The 24,126-nt window shown below is 34.2% G+C and overlaps 1 protein-coding gene across 1 annotated transcript; it reads left to right on the top strand.

The window, feature by feature from the left end:
- Positions 1–1,628: 1,628 nt before the first annotated feature.
- LOC131931889 (uncharacterized) lies at positions 1,629–22,180 on the top strand. The gene is made up of 22 exons (XM_059288716.1): positions 1,629–1,645; positions 1,831–1,860; positions 2,546–2,623; positions 3,387–3,410; positions 3,643–3,687; positions 7,120–7,143; positions 7,330–7,359; positions 7,681–7,725; positions 8,151–8,174; positions 8,393–8,416; positions 8,819–8,866; positions 10,921–10,965; positions 11,514–11,573; positions 11,819–11,896; positions 13,194–13,238; positions 13,833–13,892; positions 15,082–15,117; positions 15,657–15,695; positions 19,339–19,419; positions 20,777–20,815; positions 21,306–21,365; positions 21,928–22,180. The coding sequence occupies exons 1-21, from the start codon at positions 1,643–1,645 to the stop codon at positions 21,360–21,362; spliced, it is 915 nt and encodes a 304-aa protein (XP_059144699.1). The 5' UTR covers positions 1,629–1,642; the 3' UTR covers positions 21,363–21,365; positions 21,928–22,180.
- The last annotated feature ends 1,946 nt before the right edge of the window (positions 22,181–24,126 follow it).

Here is a 24,126-nt window from a genome sequence, read left to right as displayed (position 1 = left end):
AGATGCCAATAGCATCATTCGCAAAGTGACGAAACTGTTTGGATTTTTTATGGACAAAATGAAACAACCCAGTTAATAATCTATCTAACCTTGGTTAATGTATGTGATTATTTTTAAAAAATATATAACAGGGCCCTCACCGGCTTATGTGAGCCTTTGGGGGCGGAAATTGAAAAAATTTTTCGCAGCCAAATCGCATCCTACCATGGCGCCGCCGGACACGCCTGATTCAAATTAGTGAGCGACTGTAACGTTCCATCTTATAAATTGTCTATCACACTGTTAAGAACATACGTAGTCGCCATAGCACTCACGGGAAAGAACAGGGCGCCAAATCGCATCCTGCCGGGCTGCCCGTGCGAAATTAACCCCCCCCCCAGAAACCTTCACGTGAGTATTCATTTACTCCCCAAAATTGTATGGAACTCAGATAAACGATTTCAAACCGCTTTCGACTTTCATTTATTTTAATATATCCTATATAGAGATGAATCGCTTTCTCCTGGGGTGCCGCCCTTGCAAAATATTTTTTTACATAAACCTCACCTGGAGTGTTCTAATCAACTCAACACAGTTTCATGGCGATCGGATGAATGGAGTCAAACCGAAATCGAAATCGACTTTTATTTTTTTTATATACCGTATATAGAGAAAAAAAAACAAATCGTGCCCTACCGGGGCGCCACTCCTGCGAATTCGATTTTTTTTGCACAGAAACCTTTCCAGGAGTATTCTCAACATCTTCCATGAGTTTCATGGCAATCGTGTGAACGGTGTTAGTACATTTCACTTTTATTATTTTTATATACTGTATCTAGAGAAAAATCGCACGCTCCCTGTGGCGCCGCCCTTGCGAAATTAAAAAAGATTTTTCTTGAAGAACACTTCCATGTAGTGTTCTAAAAAACTCCCTAAAGTTTGATGGCCATCGGATAAACAGTGTGTAACCGCAATCAACTTTTATTTTTATATACCGTCTATAGAGAGCAAATAAGTCGCGCCCTGTTGGGGCGCCACCCCTGCGAGTTTGAAAGATTTTTTTTCGCAGAAACCTCCACAGGAATATTCTCAACAACTTCCCAAAGTTTCACGGCGATGTGATAAGAGGTGTGGTAATGCATAAAAGACACACACACACACACAGAGACACACATACATTGCTTATTTATATATATATATATATATATATATATATATATATATATATATATATATATATATATATATACATATATATAGGTATGTGTGTGTATACATAATATGGTGAAAGGACAAAATTATGATCTCAGGACAAATAATCCCAAGACAAATGATCTCACGGACAAAAGATAACAGGACAAAATATATTAGGACAATTTTTACCATGGACAAATGACGTCAGACAAACTATCTCACAGCAAAATTTTAATAGTATGTACGATGATTTCAGTTGATTTGAACTTTTTTTTTACTGTCAATATGGTTTTGTTTACTTTTTTTTACGCATAATAATTTTGAATTAAAAGTATTTGTTAAACTTACCAAAGCATCGCATCAAAGATTTATTAAACTTAATCATTGTAATAAAATTTGATTTGAAAAAGTAAACATTTTTTTTTTAATTGTTTTTCTTTTTGATTAGCAATCTAGGGGACCCTTGGGAATGGTATGTTTTTAATTTTTTTTACACTGATAATCTTTTTTTTTAATATAGTTTGTATTGTGTGAGTGATTATTTTAATTTTTAAGTCATAGTAACTTTTCCTGTTTATAACTTGAAACATAACAATGCAACTATAAAAACTGTGTTGAATTTTTTTCTTACTTCTTTTTAAATTCCGTGTAATCTAGGACGATATGAAGAGCATGTCTACTGGTCTTGTAAGTTGCTTTTATTGTTCCAAATAAATTTTAACAATTTATTTTATAAGGCTTGAAAAAAAAATACAAATATTATGCTACACTTATTTTACCATACATGTGTAGAACTTATTATTATAATTTATTTTTAATCTTAAGCACATTCTGATCGCTATGAAAGTATTTTCAAACTTTTAATCGCATTCTAAGCAAAATCACTTTAAAAAAACAAAATTCGAAATAAATATTGAAACACATTTAGAAAAAAGAGAGATATTTTAATATTATTGAGAAACAATTACGCTTTAAATGTTAATGTTTGAAACGTCCGATATGTGAGTTTGTTTTTATAGGTGGTGGGGGAGGCAGAGGTAGATAAAAAGAGAGTTAGGTAGTTGTGGGTGGGTAAGATGTGGGTGGGGTGGTTGAGTGGGGTAGTTAAGGGTAGTTGATGGCAGTTGGGGTAGTTGATGGCAGTGGGGTAGTTGAGGTTGGGGTACTTGAAGGTAGAGTATTTGAGGGTGGGGTGGTTAAGGGTGGGGTTTTGGTGGCTGGGGTATTTGAAGGTTAGGTAGCTGAGGGTGGTTAAAGAAAAAAAAGTAAAAATATTTAGAGAGTGTGAGGAGAAGTCTGATTGCCAAAGCCGTTACATCAATCACAAACTTGCATGTTTTCATTTTTTTAAACTGTCGTAAATTTGACTTAGGCTGTAAAGAGTCTAGACCCCGTATTGAAAAGTCCAGAGTTGATTGATAATGCCAAGTTTATCACCAATAATTTTTGGGTAGGTTAAAATGTCTCACTGCTAAATTTATTATATATATATATATATAAATATAAATATATATATATATATATATATATATATATATATATATATATATATATATATATATATATGTATATTACATATTATATATATATATATATATATATATATATATATATATATATATATATGAACATATATATATATAAAGATATATATATATATATATATATATATATATATATATATATATATATATATATATATATATATGAACATATATATATATAAAGATATAGAGATAAAAGAACTAGTCTGATTTCTAACAAGTTTTGTTTATGTATTCAGTAGCGTAGCGAGGGGGGGGGGCGGGGGGGGGACAAATTTCCCCGGGCGCCGACCTTAGGGGGCTTCAAAATGTGTTGGAAAAATAAATTGAAAGGTTGAGGGATGGGGATGCAAATCGAAATCTTGACGGGTGGGGGGGGGGTGCAAATCAAAAGTTTGAGGGGGGATGCAAATCGAAATCTTGAGGGGTGGGGGTGCAAATCGAAAAGTTTGTCCCAGGGCGCTGGGTAGGGTCGCTACGCCTCTGTATGTATTATAGCCTTTATCCGACAAAGATGCACGGGTAAGATTTCAATTACTTTTATGTAAAACATGTAAACTGTAAACCAAACTTTTATTTTAATATCGACTTATGAAAAAATGATTTTAAAAAACATTATTTTACTATTTTAATTTTTTTTTTCGAAAATCGGTTGCTTTATTTTCATAGAGACTACCTGATACCTATCTAACGGTAAGTTAATTTTTTATTTTATTTATTTATTTATTTATTTTTTTTTACGAGATTCTACTCTATTTTTAAAAGTTTAAGTAATTGAAAATCATGTCTAAGTTCCGAGTTATATAAGAATATTCGAGAAAGTTTAGGGGAGATCACTCCCGGTTAATTTATTTTTTTGCTTTAATTTCCGTGTGTGTACATTTTTAGACTTAAAAACATTTTAAAAATTTTATTTTTAATCTAGGACGCTGTGATAAATATAGCCTCTAGTTTGTTTGGATTATTGCCAGTAAGTTCATCGCATTTTTTATTTTAGTATTGAATTGCTAATGCTCTTTAGAGGTGCATGCAAAAAATTAGCCAGATATACAGAGGTTAAGTACCTTACAAATTGTGTCAAAATTACGCTGTTTTTTCCCATAAAATACCAAGATTATATAGGAAAATACGACTGGTCAGTTTTGACGACTTTACGAAGTTTTCCCAGATATGCCGAGTTTTTTTTTTGACAACCCTAGGCGTTCTCCTACCAACCCCCACAAAATATTAAGGGGGGTCGTTTGGCAAAAAAAAATTTCCGTAATAATCGAGTCAGTCGAAGTCAGTTTTGACCCCCTTTCCGGCCAACCGGCACCGACCCTCGTGTTCTATTGCCCCATGGCAGGATCCTGCCAAATTTGAAGCGCCTGTGGCGCCGGGAAGTGCTTTATATATATATATATATATATATATATATATATATATATATATATATATATATATATATATATATATATATATATATATATATATATATATATATATATAGCCTATACTAGCGTACCCGTCCCGGCGTTGCCTCGGGTATCGAAGAAAGTCTGACGAATTATATAAGAAGGTTTCGTCAATGCGTTGCCAATCCTATGTTCTTAGACGCGTGACCTTGTTTTCTAAAACAGAGTTATTCAAATGTAAACAATGCCTGCGCTTGGATCATAAATATCGGGACACGGGTTTACCTACACTACCTCATGAAAACCTTGAGTGTACATTAATCACTCACCGAAATAATGAGGTAGAACACACTTCGGTGACCGCCCATGTGTCAGAGAAGTAGAGAGGCGCTCTCGGGAGCCCCCCACGATTACTGGCTACTTAAAATTAACATAGGCGCCAAGGTGCTCGCAGCATAACCCAGAGCGCCACTTAGTATCCTGAAACAATGATGCAGATTGTGTCATTCGCTAAAGTGACACGAATCAGCAGGATGTTTTCTTTAACACATAAGAAAAAATGTATTTCATGTCTTATAAACATCAGTGTTACTGATGTAATTTGTTAGTGTTACTAATGGTGCATTATTAGAAGCTCGATCTCAATTTCTGATTGGATCGTCTAAAAATAGATGCCAATAGCATCATTCGCAAAGTGACGAAACTGTTTGGATTTTTTATGGACAAAATGAAACAACCCAGTTAATAATCTATCTAACCTTGGTTAATGTATGTGATTATTTTTAAAAAATATATAACAGGGCCCTCACCGGCTTATGTGAGCCTTTGGGGGCGGAAATTGAAAAAAATTTTCGCAGCCAAATCGCATCCTACCATGGCGCCGCCGGACACGCCTGATTCAAATTAGTGAGCGACTGTAACGTTCCATCTTATAAATTGTCTATCACACTGTTAAGAACATACGTAGTCGCCATAGCACTCACGGGAAAGAACAGGGCGCCAAATCGCATCCTGCCGGGCTGCCCGTGCGAAATTAAATCCCCCCCCCCCCAGAAACCTTCACGGGAGTATTCATTTACTCCCCAAAATTGTATGGAACTCAGATAAACGATTTCAAACCGCTTTCGACTTTTTTTTATTTTAATATATCCTATATAGAGATGAATCTCTTCCTCCTGGGGTGCCGCCCTTGCAAAATATTTTTTTACAGAAACCTCACCTGGAGTGTTCTAATCAACTCAACATAGTTTCATGGCGATCGGATGAATGGAGTCAAACCGAAATCGAAATCGACTTTTATTTTTTTATATACCGTATATAGAGAAAACAAATCGTGCCCTACCGGGGCGCCACTCCTGCGAATTCGATTTGTTTTTGCACAGAAACCTTTCCAGGAGTATTCTCAACATCTTCCATGAGTTTCATGGCAATCATGTGAACGGTGTTAGTACATTTCACTTTTATTATTTTTATATACTGTATCTAGAGAAAAATCGCACCCTTCCGTGGCGCCGCCTTTGCGAAATTAAAAAAGATTTTTCTTGCAGAACCCTTCCATGTAGTGTTCTAATAAACTCCCTAAAGTTTGATGGCCATCGGATAAACAGTGTGTAACCGCAATCAACTTTTATTTTTATATACCGTCTATAGAGAGCAAATAAGTCGCGCCCTGTCGGGGCGCCACCCCTGCGAGTTTAAAAGATTTTTTTTCGCAGAAACCTCCACAGGAATATTCTCAACAACTTCCCAAAGTTTCACGGCGATGTGATAAGAGGTGTGGTAATGCATAAAAGGCACACACACACACACACACAGAGACACACATACATTGCTTTTATATATATATATATATATATATATATATATATATATATATATATATATATATATATATATATATATATATATATATATATATATATATATATACATATATGTGTGTGTGTGTGTACATAATATGGTGAAAGGACAAAATTATGATCTCAGGACAAATGATCCCAAGACAAATGATCTTACGGACAAAAGATAACAGGACAAAATATATTAGGACAATTTATACCATGGACAAATGACGTCAGACAAACTATCTCACAGCAAAATTTTAATAGTATGTACGATGATTTCAGTTGATTTGAACTTTTTTTTTTACTGTCAATATGGTTTTGTTTACTTTTTTTTACGCATAATTTTGAATTAAAAGTATTTGTTAAACTTACCAAAGCATCGCATCAAAGATTTATTAAACTTAATCATTGTAATAAAATTTGATTTGAAAAAGTAAACATTTTTTTTTAAGGGGGTAGGCTCCAGAAAAAACCAACTTCTTAAGTAAAACCTTTTATTGATTCATTTGTGTATATCCAACTTAGGGTACTTGAAGGAAAATATTTCCATGCATCAGGGACTTTTTTGAAAATATGGTTGCCATGGCAACGGCGGCCATCTTGAAAAAAACATCATTTTCTGGAGTTCTAAAATTTCATAAACTAACATAAATATCGGCTATATAACCATTGATCCTTCTTGTACTAACGCTAATAGAGTCAGCTGGCTAGTTTTTGTAACAGAAATCACTCTAGAAATATTTTTTTTTAATTTTCAAAGTTTGGTGTGACGAAATTCCAATGAAAATAATGCTAAATTCAATGGAATTTCACCACATATTTTTTTGAAAATTTGAAAAAAATATTTCTAGCTGTTTTTTGGTTACAGAAATTAGCCAGCTGACTCTATTGGTGTTAGTACAATAAGGATCAATGATTATATGGGCGGTTTATTTGTTACTTTAGGAAATTTTAGAACTCCACAAAAGGTAGTTTTTCCAAGATGGCCGCCGTTTCCATGGCAACCATATTTTCAGAAGAGTCCCTGGTACATCCAAATATTTTTCCTTAAGTACCCTAACTTATACATACACAAATAAATGAAAAAGGCGTATTACTTAAAAAGTTTTTTTCTCCGTTTTTTTCGGGAGCCTATCCCCTTAAATTGTTTTTCTTTTTGATTAGCAATCTAGGGGACCCTTCGGAATGGTATGTTTTTATTTTTTTTTTACACTGATAATCTTTTTTTTAAATATAGTTTGTATTGTGTGAGTGATTATTTTAATTTTTAAGTCATAGTAACTTTTCCTGTTTATAACTTGAAACATAACAATGCAACTATAAAAACTGTGTTGAATTTTTTTCTTACTTCTTTTTAAATTCCGTGTAATCTAGGACGATATGAAGAGCAAGTCTACTGGTCTTGTAAGTTGCTTTTATTGTTCCAAATAAATTTTAACAATTTATTTTATAAGGCTTGAAAAAAAATACAAATATTATGCTACCCTTATTTTACCATACATGTGTAGAACTTATTATTATAATTTATTTTTAATCTTAAGCACATTCTGATCGCTATGAAAGTATTTTCAAACTTTTAATCGCATTCTAAGCAAAATCACTTTAAAAAAACAAAATTCGAAATAAATATTGAAACACATTTTGAAAAAAGAGAGATATTTTAATATTATTGAGAAACAATTACGCTTTAAATGTTAATGTTTGAAATGTATTATTATTACCTAGAGCTCTCAACTAAACTATGTCAGTGGAACTTTTGGAAAAAAATCAGTAAGTTCTTACATTCTTTTTAGGACACTTTAATAATTGACCGTTAACAACTAAATTTGGATTGTCCTATTAACTACCTAAAATACGAAATTATTTTAAAACGTAGTCGTAAAGAAAAAATTCTGAAATTAAAATTCACAATATTATTTTTTCATTGTTAATGTCACATTCTCGTAAGCTATAACCTTTCAAAATTCTTTTTAACAATGCGCTGATTTAGCAGAGTATTTGCATATATGACTTTCACTTTGATATGAGCAATAGGAATAATTCGATGCTACCTATTTTTCAACATTTAATTGTTGGTAATTATGAATTTAAAGGTACGCATAGCCTTTGACATCACAATTAATTAACTGGTAAATAACATTTAATAATTTTTTAAATAAAAATATTACAACTTATGTTGTTGTTTTTTATTTCAGAATGCAGCAAATAAGGAAGAGCATGTATGTTGGAAGCAGCTTTTTATTTTTATTTTTCAAGAGTACTTTAACAACAAGTTACTTTAAATATTATATTATATTTTTTAATTCAATTATTCATAATATACTATTAAATCATATATTATTTCAAACTCATTTTACGCAAATAAATATCAAACTTTTAAGATCACACCGATAATTTTGACTTTTTATATTAAAAGTACATCTTTCCGTTTTTTTAGAAACCATTAGACCCAGTTGGATATGTAAGTTTTTATTAAAAGTATTTGCTATGATTAAATTATTTGGTTCGAAAGTTACAGTAATCCGTTTTCTTATATTGTCTTGTCTATTACTAGCAATTATTTAACTATAAAGAAGATTGTTATAAAAAAATGTCACAAGTAACAATATTGATTACTTATATCAAGTTACAGAAAAAAATTAGAAGGGTTATTTTACTTCGTGTTGTGTTATTTGATATTCTGGCTTAATTCCGTGGTTTTTTTTCAAAGTGTCTTTTGTAAAACTAAAGACAAAATATTTGCATTTTGTAATAGAGATCTCTTGTATTATAATTATATTAAAATTTTAATTCGGTAGATATCTAATTTAAAATTTGCTAATAATCGTGCTATTCTATCCTTTTTTAAATATAATCAACGTAGAACTCATTACGAGATGTGAACGACAGAGCACAAGATGAAGCGCCTCCTGTAAGTTTTAAACATTTCTATTGAGGAAAAGTTTCCGATAAAAAACGTTTTTATTTTGAATGTGCATAATAGTGCGCAATATTATTAGTACTTTATAAATTAACATGCGTTTTTTTTAGAAATCGGAAATAGCGTAAATTAGTAATTCCGGTCAAACGGAAATTACTCAAAATTTGAAAGAAGGTAGAGAATTAGATCTTTTACTTACTTGTGAAATTTCATTTATCTATTTGAAATAGTACTCAAGTTATAGGCTTTTTAAAAATTCAAAGTAGAAAAAGTACCACTTCCGGTTATCGGAAATCACTCTACGATTTTGATACTTATGTATGAAATTTCATCCCCCTAGTTGTAACGGTACTCAAGTTATCGTGTTTACACACAGACAGACACACACACACACACACACACACACAGACACACAGACATACGGACAAGAATGCGAAATTACGTGAGGTGTAAAACGTCGAGATTTGTGAAAATCTCGATTTTTTTTTTTGCACGATTACAAGACTTTCTCTATACTTCGTATATACAAGAAAGTAATAAAAATTGCTCATTAAACATTTAAAACTATTAATATAAATGTATCCACATTTAAATTATGGCGCGATATATCCTACATTTCAGAATTACTATGGCAATTTTTAAACACATTAACTGATTACTTAGATTAAAGTTTGTGAAATCAATTTTTGGTTAATTAAAAAATATTTCCCTTTATAAAAGGACATAGGCCTTCTGCCCAACGTGTCAAGTGGGTAAAAAGAAGGCAACTCGTTACGTTATCAACATCATTTTTAGACGAAATATCTTTTTATAAGAAGGCAACTCGTTACGTTATCAACATCATTTTAGACGAAATATCTTTTTATAAGAAGGCAACTCGTTACGTTATCAACATCATTTTAGACGAAATATCTTTTTATAAGAAGGCAACTCGTTACGTTATCAACATAATTTTTAAACGAAATATCTTTTTATATACTATAAAAGTATAATACACCAAGCTAAACTTAACCCAATGCTTTTATCGTTTATCCCATTCATGAATAAGCAAACAAGACAGAAATATTTCACACATTGTATTTTTTTTTTACTTTCTCGTATGCGAAGTATAGACGAAGTATTGTAATCGCGCAAAAACTCCCTGAGTCGGAAAAACTCAGTTTTGCAATTTTGTCATTATGTCTGTGTGTGTATGTGTGTGTATGTGTGTGTGTGTATGTGTATGTCTGTAAACACGATATCTCGAGTACCGTTAAAGCTAGGATGATGAAATTTCATATATAAGTATTATATCAAATTAGTAGTTCTGTATCAACTTTTCAGCGATTTCCGGTAACCGAAAGTGGAACTTATTCTACTTTTGGTTTTTCAAAAGCCTATAACTTGAGTACTTTTTCAGATAGATAAACGAAATTTCACAAATAAGTAAAAAGATCTAATTTGCTGCCCTCTTTCAAATTTTTAATAGTTTCCGTTGACAGGAAGTAGAAATTTACGCTATTTCCGATTTCTCAAAAAACTAATATGAATTTATAAAATACTAATATTCCGCACTTTTATACACATATTGTTTGCTGTTCACTTTGTGCGCAATTATTATTTTTTACTAAATTATATTGTATTTTAAAAATTTAAAAATCTGGTCTATATCCTGAGTTGCCATCCCCGTAGTGTTATATAAGAATATTCGAGAAAGCTTAGGGGAGATGACTCCAGCTTTTTTTTTTTTTTAATTTCCGAAAAACAAACCAACTAAAGGCCTGCCAATTGTAATCGTTTTTCTAACAACTTTAGTCACGTTTTTAGTTTGATACTATTTTTAAATTATTTTAAATTATAAAATTATCAATCAGTGATGGTCCACGTCCTTGGGAACAAAAGGGAAAATATAATGACAATGTGGATGTTGTGTAATCCAAGTAAAAGATAACTCATATTTCATTTTGATAAAGGGAGGTGATAACATTTTGTGGCTGTAGTTTGTTGTTGAGGGCAGATAACATCAGGTTACATAATTAAAATCAGCTTTTGTTGTATCTCTACAGTTCACGCTATCCAACAGGACAATCCTCTTACTCATGGGACAATTTGTAAGCTTTGAATTTAAATTATAGCGTACATTACAATTTATCAATAACTTTCTATTGACAACGGATCATATTTTTAGTTGGGGAAAACGTAAATTGTACATTAGAAATTATTATCTTGCAGTGTTACGTTTAGATATTGTATTCAGAGATGGAGGAGGGGGGATCGGCATGTGAAAATTGTGGTGAGCGGACTAAATTTTCATTGGGGGTAGGGCGGACAATGGTAAAAGTATATATTTTCTCCATAAATTCTATTTTGTTCGGGTACTGGTAGGCGAGGTGATGCCTGGAACACCTCTAATATTATTATATACCATTTAATGACAGCTTTTGAGTTTGTTTTTGAAAATAGTAATTTACAGATTACAGAACAAAATTTTTATATGAAAATCGGTAACTTTAAAAGTTAGTCTTCGATTTTCTGTAAATATTTACTTTATTTCATTTAGATTAAATGGGTGCGTGTGTTTTTATTAAAGTAAAATACCTATGTGCATGTTATAAACATCTAATCTTTGAAAATAATTAATTTTTTGTTTGTTCTAAAGGCCTATCAAATGTCGATACCCGTAGATAGACTGAGAGTAAAGTTGGCACACGTCAAAACTGTGAGTTTGTTATTGTAGGTGTTGGGGGAGGCAGAGGTGGATAAAGTGGGAAGTTGTGGGTCGGGTAGTTGAGTTTCAGACAGTTAACGGTGGGGTTGTAGTGGATGGGGTATTTCAGTGTCAGGTCGTTGATGGTGGTAAAAGAAAAAAAAGAAAACATTTAGAGAGTGTTAGGAAAAGTCTGAATGCCAAAGTTGTTACTTCAATCACAAACTTGTATATTTTCATTTGTAAATTCGACTTAGGCTGTCACGACTCTAGTCTCTGAATTCAAACTTCCAGACTTTCTTGCTTTTGCCAAGGGATTCACCAGCAATTGGGGGGTAGGTTATATATATATATATATATATATATATATATATATATATATATATATATATATATATATATATATATATATGACATTTATACGTGTATATATAACATATACATATATATATATATATATATATATATATATATATATATATATATATATATATATATAAATGCATATAACATAAATAACTTATCTGTGAATATATAAGGGCTAATATAATATGTGTACTTATTCAATAACGTATTTTGTTAATATGGTTCCATGACAAATGATCTCAGGACAAATGACCTCACGGACAAAAGATATCAGGACAAAATATATCAGGACATAATATCAGGACAAATGATACCATGGACAATTAATCTAAAGAAAAAATATCTCAGACAAAATATCTCACGGTAATCTGTTATAGTATTTGAGATTATTTTAGTCTATTTTAACATTTTAAAAATAGACTGTGTTAAGGATTTTACTTACATTTTTTACACATAATAATTGTGGGAAAAAGTTTGTCGCATAGGTTTGTCACATCCGCCCACCGTGGACAATACAACCAGCATCTAAAGTAAATTGTTATATTTCGGTCACACCTTAGTGATCAGTTGACACATGCTTGTTTAACGACAGCGGCTATTGCGGAGTTGTTATTCATTGTGTGCATGCAAACTAAGCACTATCAGTGCTGATTGCTCAGCTGCGGCCTCTTTCTTTACATCGAAGATGGCATAGGCACTTTTGTTTAAAGTCAGATTTACGCTGTTTGATCAACAGCCAGCGTTGACGATGCAATAAAAAACACGAATTTCATATTACGAACCTGTAGACCCAAACTTCCCTTTTGTAAACTAATTCACGTGTTTCGAAATTAATTTGGTAAATTTACAGCTTAATCATTGTATTTGTCTTGCATTTTTATGTCTAATACTTTCATATAAATTCCTTTTTTTTAAAGTGTTTACTCAGTCTTTGTAAGGTTTGTTTATTAAGTTTAAGTCATTCATGTAGTATCTCACAATAAATACGTCTAAAACAAATATATCCTTATGACATTAAAAAAATTAAAATCGACTAAAGTAATCCTAAATACTATAAATATTTTACTGTGAGATGTTTTGTCTGAGATCATTTGTCCATGGCATAGTTTGTCCTGGTATATTTTGTCCTGGTATCTTTTGTCCGTGAGATAATTTGTCCTGAGATTATTTGTCCGTGAGATATTTTGTCTTGGATATTTTGTCTCAGATCATTTGTTCTGATATCATTTGTCCTGTCTCCGTTAATAAATATTTGAATACTTTCAGTGTGAACGCTTCATACCAAATATTATACCTAAAGCTACTTTCAAAGTGAGTTCTCCTTTCTTACTCCAGGTTTTTAGCCAAATCCAAAATTTTCTTTTTATATCTTCTTTAAAAGCCAAAACGTTGTCAAATTACTTCCGGAAAATGTTTCGAGTTTGAAATGATGACTAATTATTTTTCAGAATATACGAACTCCAACGTACTTACTTTTTAGCGCAATTTCCATACTGACAATTGCGATTATTATCTCGTTATTTCTGGATGGATGTGTGTCCGCAGCTTTAAGTCGTATCTCCTCCTCAACGAAGCAATATCGAGGACTAGTTCCAAAAGCAAATATGTTAAGCAAGTTCCGAGGATGATTGTGGGCCAAAAAAATTCCCGGAATTCCTTCCTGGATTTCCCGGAAAAGCCAAAAAAACTCGAAAAAATGCAGTTTTTTTTTTATTAAAACATGTAACCATTCGAAGGATTCAAAAAACTGTAACTCGACAAATAACAACTAAATGTGATAAAAGATTTTTGAAAATATTTTTCTTTAATCCACTGTGTAATTTTTGTTTGAAATACCTTTTTTAATACATTGTATTTATTTTCAAGTGTCTTTGTGATTTTTTTTTTGTGTTTAAAAATGTCCAGATTGAAAAGTGTGTCCAGTATATGGCTGATGTCGTCAACTTTAAAACCTGCCCTCCATCTGTGAGTACTGTTTTCTACAGGGGTTAGTGGGGTCGGGGGGTTAGTGGGGTTGAGGCGTGTGAGGTATGTAAATCTCCCCCCCCCTCTTCAAGCAACAACCGAGGACTGGGGTAAAAAATGTGAAACAGTGGCATTCATTACACGTTGCTGTAGGCCCAGGTGTGGTCTTGCAGTAGGGCGCTAGACTGCTAACCCGAATATCTCGAGTTCGAATCAGGGTTCAAGTAATCAGGGTTCAAGTCAATAGAATGTCCCTGAGTGTACTCAGCTCTAATGGATACCTAACTCAGGTTAGGAAAAGTAAAGGTGGCTTAGCATAGTGCTGATCACACTATACCTTCATATGCCCAGGTCACCGAAACAGGCGAACTCTACTTCACCTGCCCATGAACATTTTATTCTGATTTCAAACCAGACGAGTCTCGATAGCTGGAGAGAGTAACTTGTTTATGCAAGAAAATTAAGTCAAACTTCTTAAGGCGATAAAATTACCAGCTTAGGTTTCCGTTTGGAAGATCATGCGAAACAGATGATGCCGCTGGGTGGAGAGAATTGGCCAGATACACGGGCAACAAAACAACCTTTGCGAGTAGCTACCCATGCGCTGAGGAAATCAGGGCTCAGTCGTCCAACCGTTAATTAGTCTATAGGGGTCAATTCAGTATCGTATGCAGGGGGGAGGGAGTGACATCTGGGTCAGTTATAAAAGTTTCAGAATACTTTTTAATGTTAGGACTAAAGATTTCTAAAAATCATGTATTATATGAGACGTTTTTTTATAAGGGGACTGGAGAAGGGGGGGGGGTGAGATTAGTACAAGGTTAGAAGTGTATAGGTAGTAATCTTTCTAGTCATAACAAGCATAGTGTAGTCTATTTGGTCATTAACCCTGATGGCATTATATAGACGAAGTATCAGACCATAATAATAATAATAATGCGGTAAATTCCAGTAGTTGTATGCGCGACAGTTAAATTCCTGTATTTTTATAGCGCTGTATGCGAAATTTAAACACCAGTATTTATATAGCGTTCTTTGCAATAATTTGGTTCAGCTACGCCAACGATGTCATTAGAAATTTTTAAAAAAACCCACGTTGAGTTGAGTAATTGCACTGCTAAAGTGTGAAGGGATAAAACAGCTGGAATCTCTCATGTAGCTAGGTAATTTTTTTCTTCTCTTACATGAGGCTGGCGAAGAGGAAAATCAAGAGGAGGAAGCTGTGGTATAATATGTTTAACTACATTGTAATTACTGTTTGTGCGTGTGTCTATAAGTCGTTATGTTGAGGAGATGGGCGTGTATATCTCTCTATGTTGTAGAGATGGGCGTGTCTCTATTTTATGGAGATGGGCGTGTCTCTGTGTCGTTATGTTGTAGAGATGGGCGTGTTTTTTATGTCTCTTAGGGTGAAGTGTGTGTCTTTATGTCTTAATGTCTCTATGTTATGAAGATAGGCATGTCTATAGTCGCTATGGTGTTGAAACGTGTGTGTCAATATGTCTCTACATTGCCATCTATAACCCTCATTACCATCTTATCCTAATTATTTCCCGATTTGTTTTAATTAAACTTTCCAAACTTCAACATAAATTTTAATAATGTTTATCAAATAGCCAAACATTTTACAATACGTATAGCTCAGACATGACTTCTAAACAAAAACTAACCGTATCTTTGTCGGTCCATTTGCATTAAATTTAAGATAGACTTAATATTAGAGAACATTCAATTTGGCGTTTACTTGTGTACAATTTTCTTTAGGATATTAAAGAGGACCCAACCGACGTCAACGAGGCAGCGGTAAGCCCTTTCTTTGACAATGAAAGTAGTGGCTTAAAGTTTAGCTGTAGTAGATTAAACATACTTGGTACTTTAGTAAGAGATAACCTCTAGATAAATATGGTCTCAACTAGTGAAAAACATTGACAATGAAAGTAGTGGCTTACAGTTTAGCTGTAGTAGATTAAATATACTTGGTACTTTAGTAAGAGATAAACCTCTAGATCTGAGGGGTCGCCAACTGGTAGACTAAACTCTAGCAATGAATAAAAAACATAAATATTTAGAAAAATATTTGAAATTCGGCATTACTAACATCACTGGAAATGGAATAGAGAATAAACAATTTGTACTGTGCAAAGTTGTTCTTAGTCAGGAGTCTGTGAAAACTTCCAAACGTCAATTTGAGACGAGTCATTTAGAACACACCAAAAAGATATGCAGTTCTTTCGTCGGCCAGAGGCGTAGCTAGGGGAGGGCGGGGAGGGCGGCCGCCCCGGGCGCCGACCCTAAGGGGGCGCCAAAAGGGGTAGAAAAAAAATTAAAAGCTCATTTTAAGCTGCAGTTTTGAATTATAAACAGTCAAAAGTAAAGAAATTTAACGGCTGAGAGCCTTTGCATACTGATGTAACTGTTTTCTACCTTGATTGTGTAACTGTAAAACGTATATCTTTAAGAAACAATAACTGGAAAAACCGTTTTCCAGCTTTACTAGGTGGAGGGGGGGGGGGGTGCTTTTTCGAAGACTAAAATCGAAAAAAATCACACCGGATTAAGGAATAAATAACCGATATCACTCAGAAAAGAAACCCATTGAACTAAAGCGTATTTTATGATTGTGTAACATAAAAAGAGTTAGTGGCGTTTAAAATCCGCTCTACCATTTTTGTCCAAGATGGTTGGGCGCTTTTTCACTAACAAAAATCGCAGGATTTGTACTGGATCGGTTGCTAGATAACTCTTTTAACACTTAGAAAAGAAATCAATTGTATTAACACTTAATGTGTGGAGGGGGGGGGCGCTTTTTCGAAGACTAAAATCGAAAAAAATCACACCGGATTAAGGAATAAATAACCGATAACACTCAGAAAAGAAACCCATTGAACTAAAGCGTATTTTATGATTGTGTAACATAAAAAGAGTTAGTGGCGTTTAAAATCCGCTCTACCATTTTTGTCCAAGATAGTTGGGCGCTTTTTCACTAACAAAAATCGCAGGATTTGTACTGGATCGGTTGCTAGATAACTCTTTTAACACTTAGAAAAGAAATCAATTGTATTAACACTTAATGTACGATTTCACTACCCAGTGTTGCTAAGTAATAACGCGACTAGTTCTTTGTACGATTCTTACGATTCTCTCAACTTGATCGTGATCGATCAGATACTTTTACTTGATTGCGTTACATCTTGCCTGGATCACTGCATTAAAGAGAAATAAATATAACAGATTCTTGTATCGCTATCCGATCAGTAAAATAGCAGACGGTCGGAGCGAGTGGGTGGGAAGCGACACTCTTTGCCAATATTTTAAGAGAGTAGAAAATTAGTATATTGTACTGAATATTACTTTGTTCAACCTAAATGATAATTCAAAAATGCAAAATTGGCCTACTATTATCGAAATTGTTCTAAAGACACGACCAAAAGTAGACCAAATAAGGCTTGAACCTTCTACAAAATACACTCTAAAGCAGTGGTTCTTAAATTTTTAGAATACCGGACCCCACCAGTTTCATGTGCACAATCACCGAACCCTCCTTAATAGTTGTATCGTCCACAATGACAAAATCCGATCGTGAATCCTATGAGTCGGGTGTGTGTCTTGACCTCCGCGGAAGCCCTGAGACTGAATTACCGAATCTCTCGGGTTCGATGGAGCCCACTGTTCTAAGCTCTTTTGTTTTCTACTTTTTATTCGTTTCGGCATCTTAAGGGGAAATTAATTGGCGTCCAGTGAAGTTTTAGGGAACGACAATCAGCGTAGTTGTTAATTTTTTTTCCAGACTGTCGCACACACAAACACACTCACGCATATATATATATATATATATATATATATATATATATATATATATATATATATATATATATATATATATATATATATATATATAGGGGGCGCCAAAATGAAAGATCGCCCCGGGCGCCGGGAGGGGTCGCTACGCCTCTGTCGTCGGCTTGAAGCTAGTTGCAAACGTCAGAGACTTGATCGAACGGAACGTTTTCACCAAGAAAACACAGCATTAGTGCAAGCATCATATGAAGTAGTATTCGAAATCGCCAAGCAAAAAACCTCTCACACAAAGGAGAAAATCTCATCAAACCATGTATGCTGAAAATGGTAAAATTAATTCTTGGGGATTCCAGTGCAGTAAAGATGCAACAAATATCTCTGTCTAATAATACTATGCAGCGGCTTATGTTAAAAGACAAATTTAGAATGAAATCAAGCTTTCACCATTGTTTGATTTCAAGTTGACGAATCGACAGATGTTGAGTTCGTGTTCGCAGTTGCTTGTCTTTGTGAAATATATTCATTCAGATGTTAGCAAATAAGAGTTGATGTTTTGTGAAGATATCATGGAGAAAATAAATACGTTTTTTGAAACTGGAGGATTAAAATGGGAAAACGGCTGTGGGGCTTGTACGGATGGTGCGTCATGTTTCAGTACGCTGGTTTTCAATAGGAAATGTCAATCGTGTTTTTGAATTGAAAGATGAAATCAAGATGTTCTTGGAAGTGCAAGGAAACAAGACCTTTTGGTATACTTTAACGACATGGTGTGGTTTGAGAGAGTATCATACCTAGCAGATATATTTGAACATCAACATAAGCTTAACCTGATAAAGGAACGAATATTATCTCTTTTCATGGTAATCTCTTGGCATTTTCATCAAAGCTGCTAAATTGGCGAGGAAAAATAAATATTTGAAATACTACAATGTTTGAGAAACTCTGCAGTGTGGTGTAATAGATAAAAATTTTAAAGGATTCTGTGCATATTGAATCTCTCGACAACGAACTGCAGCGTTATTTTCCCCGAGCTGAAAGAAGACGAATCTGCATTGTCACCCATTCTCTGCTTTCCTTGATGTTACCAGCATTGCCGATGAATACCAAGATGAATTTTTAAATGTGCAAAATTTAATTGTTAATGCTAGTTAATGCTTGTTAATAGCATGTAATTTTGCTTATCTTATTAAAACAGTTATCAAGAATAATTCATATTGAAAGTCTACTAGAAAATATTAATTTAGTGCTTATTATTTTCTTTACTAATTTCGACTTGTTACTTATATGGGGTTCGCGGGTCACTTACGTTTTATGAAAGGGGGTCGCCACTCGAAAAAGGTTGGGAACCACTGCTCTAGATAATTATGGTCTCAACTAGTGAAAAACATTGACATTGAAAGTAGTGGCTTACAGTTTAGCTGTAGTAGATTAAACATACTTGGTACTTTAGTAAGGGATAAACCTCTAGACAAGTATGGTCTCTACTAGTGAAAAACTTTGACAATGAAAGTAGTGGCTTACAGTTTAGCTGTAGTAGATTAAACATACTTGGTACTTTTGTAAGAGATAAACCTCTAGACAATTATGGACTCTACTAGTGAAAAACCTCTAGATAATTTTGGCTTCTAGAAGTGAAAACATTTTTCAGAAAACCTGGCACGACGTTCCCCAGTTTTCTTACATGAAAAGCATGCTAAATCTGGGCAAGAAGTTTTTGGATAGAGTCGACGTATGTATTTCTTAAATGTACACTTTATGTTAAATTAGCATCATGGTTTTAATTCAATATAATGCGAGAAATAGTTCGATATCCGTATATACATTTGAAGAGTATTGATGTATGGGGTCGTCCATAAATGACGCCACACTCGTAGGGGGGGTCCGTAATTTTGTGACAGTGTGTGATGAGGGGAGGGGGGTCAGATGGTCCGACGTCACATTTTTGAGTTATAAAAAAGCAATGTTAGAAAAAGAATTTCAGACGTTATTTTGCGTTTTATAAAACTGTTTTAATAAATTGTAATAACAATGATTAAAATACTCTATTTTGACAGAGTTCAGACAAGATTTTGGAAAAATATAGCTGTTTAAAAAAAATTCAACTGCAATTTGGGGGGTTGTAGGCTGAGGTGTGACGTCATTTTAGGGGGGGGGGGTCTGGCTTTTTGTGACGACGTGTGACGGAGGGGAGGAGGTAAAAATCGTCAAAAAAGCGTGACGTCATTTATGGATGACCCCTATCTTAAAATCATGTCTCACCTATCAGGGTCGTCCTTAAAATGAAGTCACACTGGCTGTGGGTAAGAAGTCCGTAATGTTGTGACAATGTGTGGTGTGGGGGAGGGGGTACAGATAGTGAGATGTCACACAGAATAAAAATGTAATGCCAGGAAACGAATTTCGCGTTTTGGAATCAGTAGCGTAGCGAGTGTGGGGGGGGGGGGGGCGGGGGGGACATATTTCCCCGGGCGCCGACCATAGGGGGCGCCAAAATGGGTTGGAAAAATAAATTGAAAGGTTGAGGGGGGTGCAAATCGAAAGTTTGAGGGGGGGGGGGGGTGCAAATGCAAATCGAAATCTCGAGGGGGGGTGCAAATCGAAAGTTTGAGGGGGGGTGCAAATGTGCAAATCAAAATCTCGAGGGGGGGTGCAAATCGAAAGTTTGATGAGGGGGGGGTGCAAATCAAAATCTTGAGGGGGGTGCAAATCGAAAGTTTGATGGGGGGTGCAAATCGAAAAGTTCGTCCCCGGGCGCCGGGAAGGGTCGCTACGCCTCTGACTGTAATAGAAATTGATTAAAATGCTTTATGTTCACCGAGCTCAGTCAAGAGTTTTGAAAAAAAAATCAATGTTTTAAGAAAAATGCAACAGCAATTTTGAGGGATGGGGGGTGTAGGCTGAGGTGTGACGTCTAGCTTTTTGTAACGATGGGTGACGGAGAGGAGGGGGGGGGGGTAAAAATCGTCCAAAAAAGAGTGACGTCATTTATGCACACATCATATTCTTTGTTATCTTAAACGTGATGTAAATATTGCGGTTAAAAGACGTAAAAACAATTCCCTATTTAAATTTGTTCTTTTTAACAGTGTGAGAAGCCGACGACCCGATCAGCTTTGATGAAGGGTGTAAGTAAAATTGTATTTATTTATATTAAAATGCTGTTTATTCAAAATGTGCAGACAATATAGGATTGTGTGCTGGATTTTTCATGCGCTAGTTTCTTTTAGAAAATATTGTAGCCTTGGCCTTTTTATTAACTCGTTACTTTATATAGTCAGTCTCTTCTTTGTGACCACTCTATTTATCATTAGCCTATTACATGTTTAAATTTTACGAGCGGGAACGAAGAAAACCATGTTCTGAAATAATAAAACTAAGTTGTTCATATGTAGGTTAAAGTATCACCCAAATGGAGTTAATTAAAGACATAACTTTAGATTATTCAAAACGCAACACTTTGTTTCTACTTTACTTTCTGCTTTTTTTACTTATGTACTTTATACAACTTTATACAACTTTACTAGTTCCATTCACGGTGCTTGTCCTACTTTAACCATTTGCCTACGGTACGGAAGAATCTATAAATCTAGTGTGTAAACTTTTCTCACTTTTTAGAAAATCTTGTGCGAAGAGACTCTGGTCGACGCTATCAACAATTACGCCTGCACATAGGAGGTTTGTTCTGTGGAACTTCTTAAGTATTATCGACTGAGAATGCCAGTAGTTTTTTTTTTTAAGACTGAATGTTAGAATTACGTTATTATTACTATTAGTATTATTATTAATATTAATTTCGGGTGAGAGGTTAGTCTTGTAGGCGAAGGAGGATAATGACAAGGGAAATCAGCTCGGGGATAGGGATTTTATGTGTGCATGTAGGCCTAAACAAAAATATAGAAATGCACATTCACACAGAAACATAGACATACAGACATTCCCTTAAACATACAGGTGTACACACCCGTTTCCAAATATCATATCGCCCAATCAGTGCTAGCTAATGTTGTTTTATAATTGCACTGTTTGGTATTTTACAGCATCACCAGATATCAATACTTTGGTCAATTTGAAAAAAAGTTTTTAGATTAGCCACTTTTACGGTATAAGATACATGGTGGCTTATTTCTTTAAAAAAAAACTTGTTGATTCGTGGTAGGAGCGAGATCATAGGATTAATGTATTAAACATTTTCTTTACAGCAAAAGTAATTTTAAAATTTAATTGTTACATTTTTCAGGAGGACTTCGAAAACAGAAACGAAGTTCAAGGAACCAAGTTTCAAGTTTTATCATTTTTTTTTTAATTTCTTCTACACTATTTAGGTTACTAGTATGCCTACAAGCTGTATAACACAGTAAACTTTGGAACAACCTTTCTGATATTTAAACTTGATTTTTAACCACTAGTTAAAAAATAAAATTAAATCAGTGTTGTTTTTGGTTACTCACTATGGATATGTATTTGTCAAATGTAAAACTTTTAAAATAAAACTTGTAGAATCTGATAATTTTCACATGTTTATGTATTTGTCAGATCTAAAAGTTTAAAACTAAAACCTATATAGAGGTTATATAGAGGTTTAAAGAAGTTTTTTTTTTACTTACTGTTGGAAGATGCATGGTTAAATATTGTATGAAAATGTAGACTGTACTCTGCGAAGAGTTATGAAAGAAATACAAATAAAAAAAAAACTTCACTATGATACTTATGAGACAGATGAAGGGAAGCTACTCCATTGTTTACACTTATTACTACAAGTTTTAATATTTCCGAAGATACTAGAGGTAATTGTTCATTATGTAACGACAACGGAATGCTTTTTTACTTTCTCGTACACGAAGTAAGCCTATAGAGAAAGTATTGTAATCGTGAGTCGGAAAAACATAGTTTTGCAATCATGTCCGTATGTCTATGTGTGTGTGTATGTGTGTGTGTGTCTGTAAACATGATAACTTGAGTACCGTTACAGCTCGGATGATGAAATTTCATATATAAGTATTATATCAAAATTGTAGATAAGTTTCAACTTTTGAGCAATTTCCGATAAACGGAAGTGGAACTTTTTCTACTTTGAATGTTTCAAAAGTCTATAACTTGAGTACTATTTCCGATAGATAAATGAAATTTTACATGTAAGTAAAACTAATTTTCTGCCTTCTGTCAAATTTTGAGTAATTTCCGTTATTTTAAAATACAAGAATAAAAACGTTTATAGTATTAAACGTTTAAATACAATACAAATAACTTTTCACAAAATCACAATACCAGACTAATGTGTCATTCCATCAATCTTTTACTGGTGGTATTTCTGCAAGATTCTGGTCAAAATGGAGATATAGTTTTGATCATTCTCTCAGTAAAAACTTATAAAAATGGCAACCAATAATTTTTCAGATTGTATTATCGTTTATCGCTAAATTTGGTGAATCGCAAGTCAGAGAGAGGTTAACAGGAGAAAACATGAGATGGGAGGTAAACAAGAGAATGATAGGAAAGGGAGGTAAACCAGAGAATAATGGGAAAAGGAGGTAAAATATAAAGCAGCGAGAAAGGGAGATGAACTAAAAAAACAATGGGAAAGGAAGGTAACTATAGAAACCACTAGTAAAGAGGTAAATCAAGATATCATGAAAAAAATGAGATAAACTAGAACTAAAACTTGAACAGACCCAGGTATTTAGAGAACAGTATTACTTTACTCTGCTTGTCTGATACCTTGTTGAACTTCTGTCAATACCCCTCTGTCGGCATGATGTATCGAGCTCTTGTTTAGTAGTATCGATACCCAGGGGCGTAGCGAGGGGGGGGGGGCGGGGGTACGGACCGCACCGGGTGACACCATTTAGGGGGGTGACACCAAGGCAAAAAATAGCAAAATTTATAGAGAAAAACTTGACGGGGGTGCAAATCGAAAGTTTAACGGGGGGAGGGGGGGTGCAAATCGAAAACTTGAGGGGGGTGCAAATCGAAAGTTTGAGGGGGGGGTGCAAATCGAAAATTTGAAAGTTTGTCCCCGGGAAGGGTCGCTACGCCTCTGGGGGGGTGACACCATTAAGTGCCGCACCGGGTGACACCCGACCTCGCTACGCCACTGTCGATACCACAGGCCTTCATCTAAATAAACCACAAATATTTTCTTTCACACATTGAGCAGATGATTATTAATCCCAAAGTCTAAAGTTCAGATCCGTAGAATTATGTTGAATCCACCCAGCTCGGTTGGGTACCTAGCCCACGTTAGGGAAAGTAAAAACGGCTGGGAATGGTGATGACCAAAACCATCCCTTCATAAGCCGAAGCGAGTAAAACAAGTGAACTCTACTTCACCTTTCCCATGGACCGTCAGGTTACAAAGGATACTTTACTTTTACTAACTTACATCATTGAAACCATCACCCACACCGTGTGACATTTAAACTAATGACAAAAACACATG

This window comes from Physella acuta, unplaced genomic scaffold, assembly GCF_028476545.2.
Source record: "Physella acuta isolate Inbredline_101_S28 unplaced genomic scaffold, ASM2847654v3 ptg002048l, whole genome shotgun sequence".
In the NCBI taxonomy this organism is placed as follows: Eukaryota; Metazoa; Mollusca; class Gastropoda; family Physidae; genus Physella; species Physella acuta.
The sequence above is the reverse complement of the archived record's forward strand: the minus strand, read 5'-3'. Positions and strand labels throughout refer to the sequence as shown.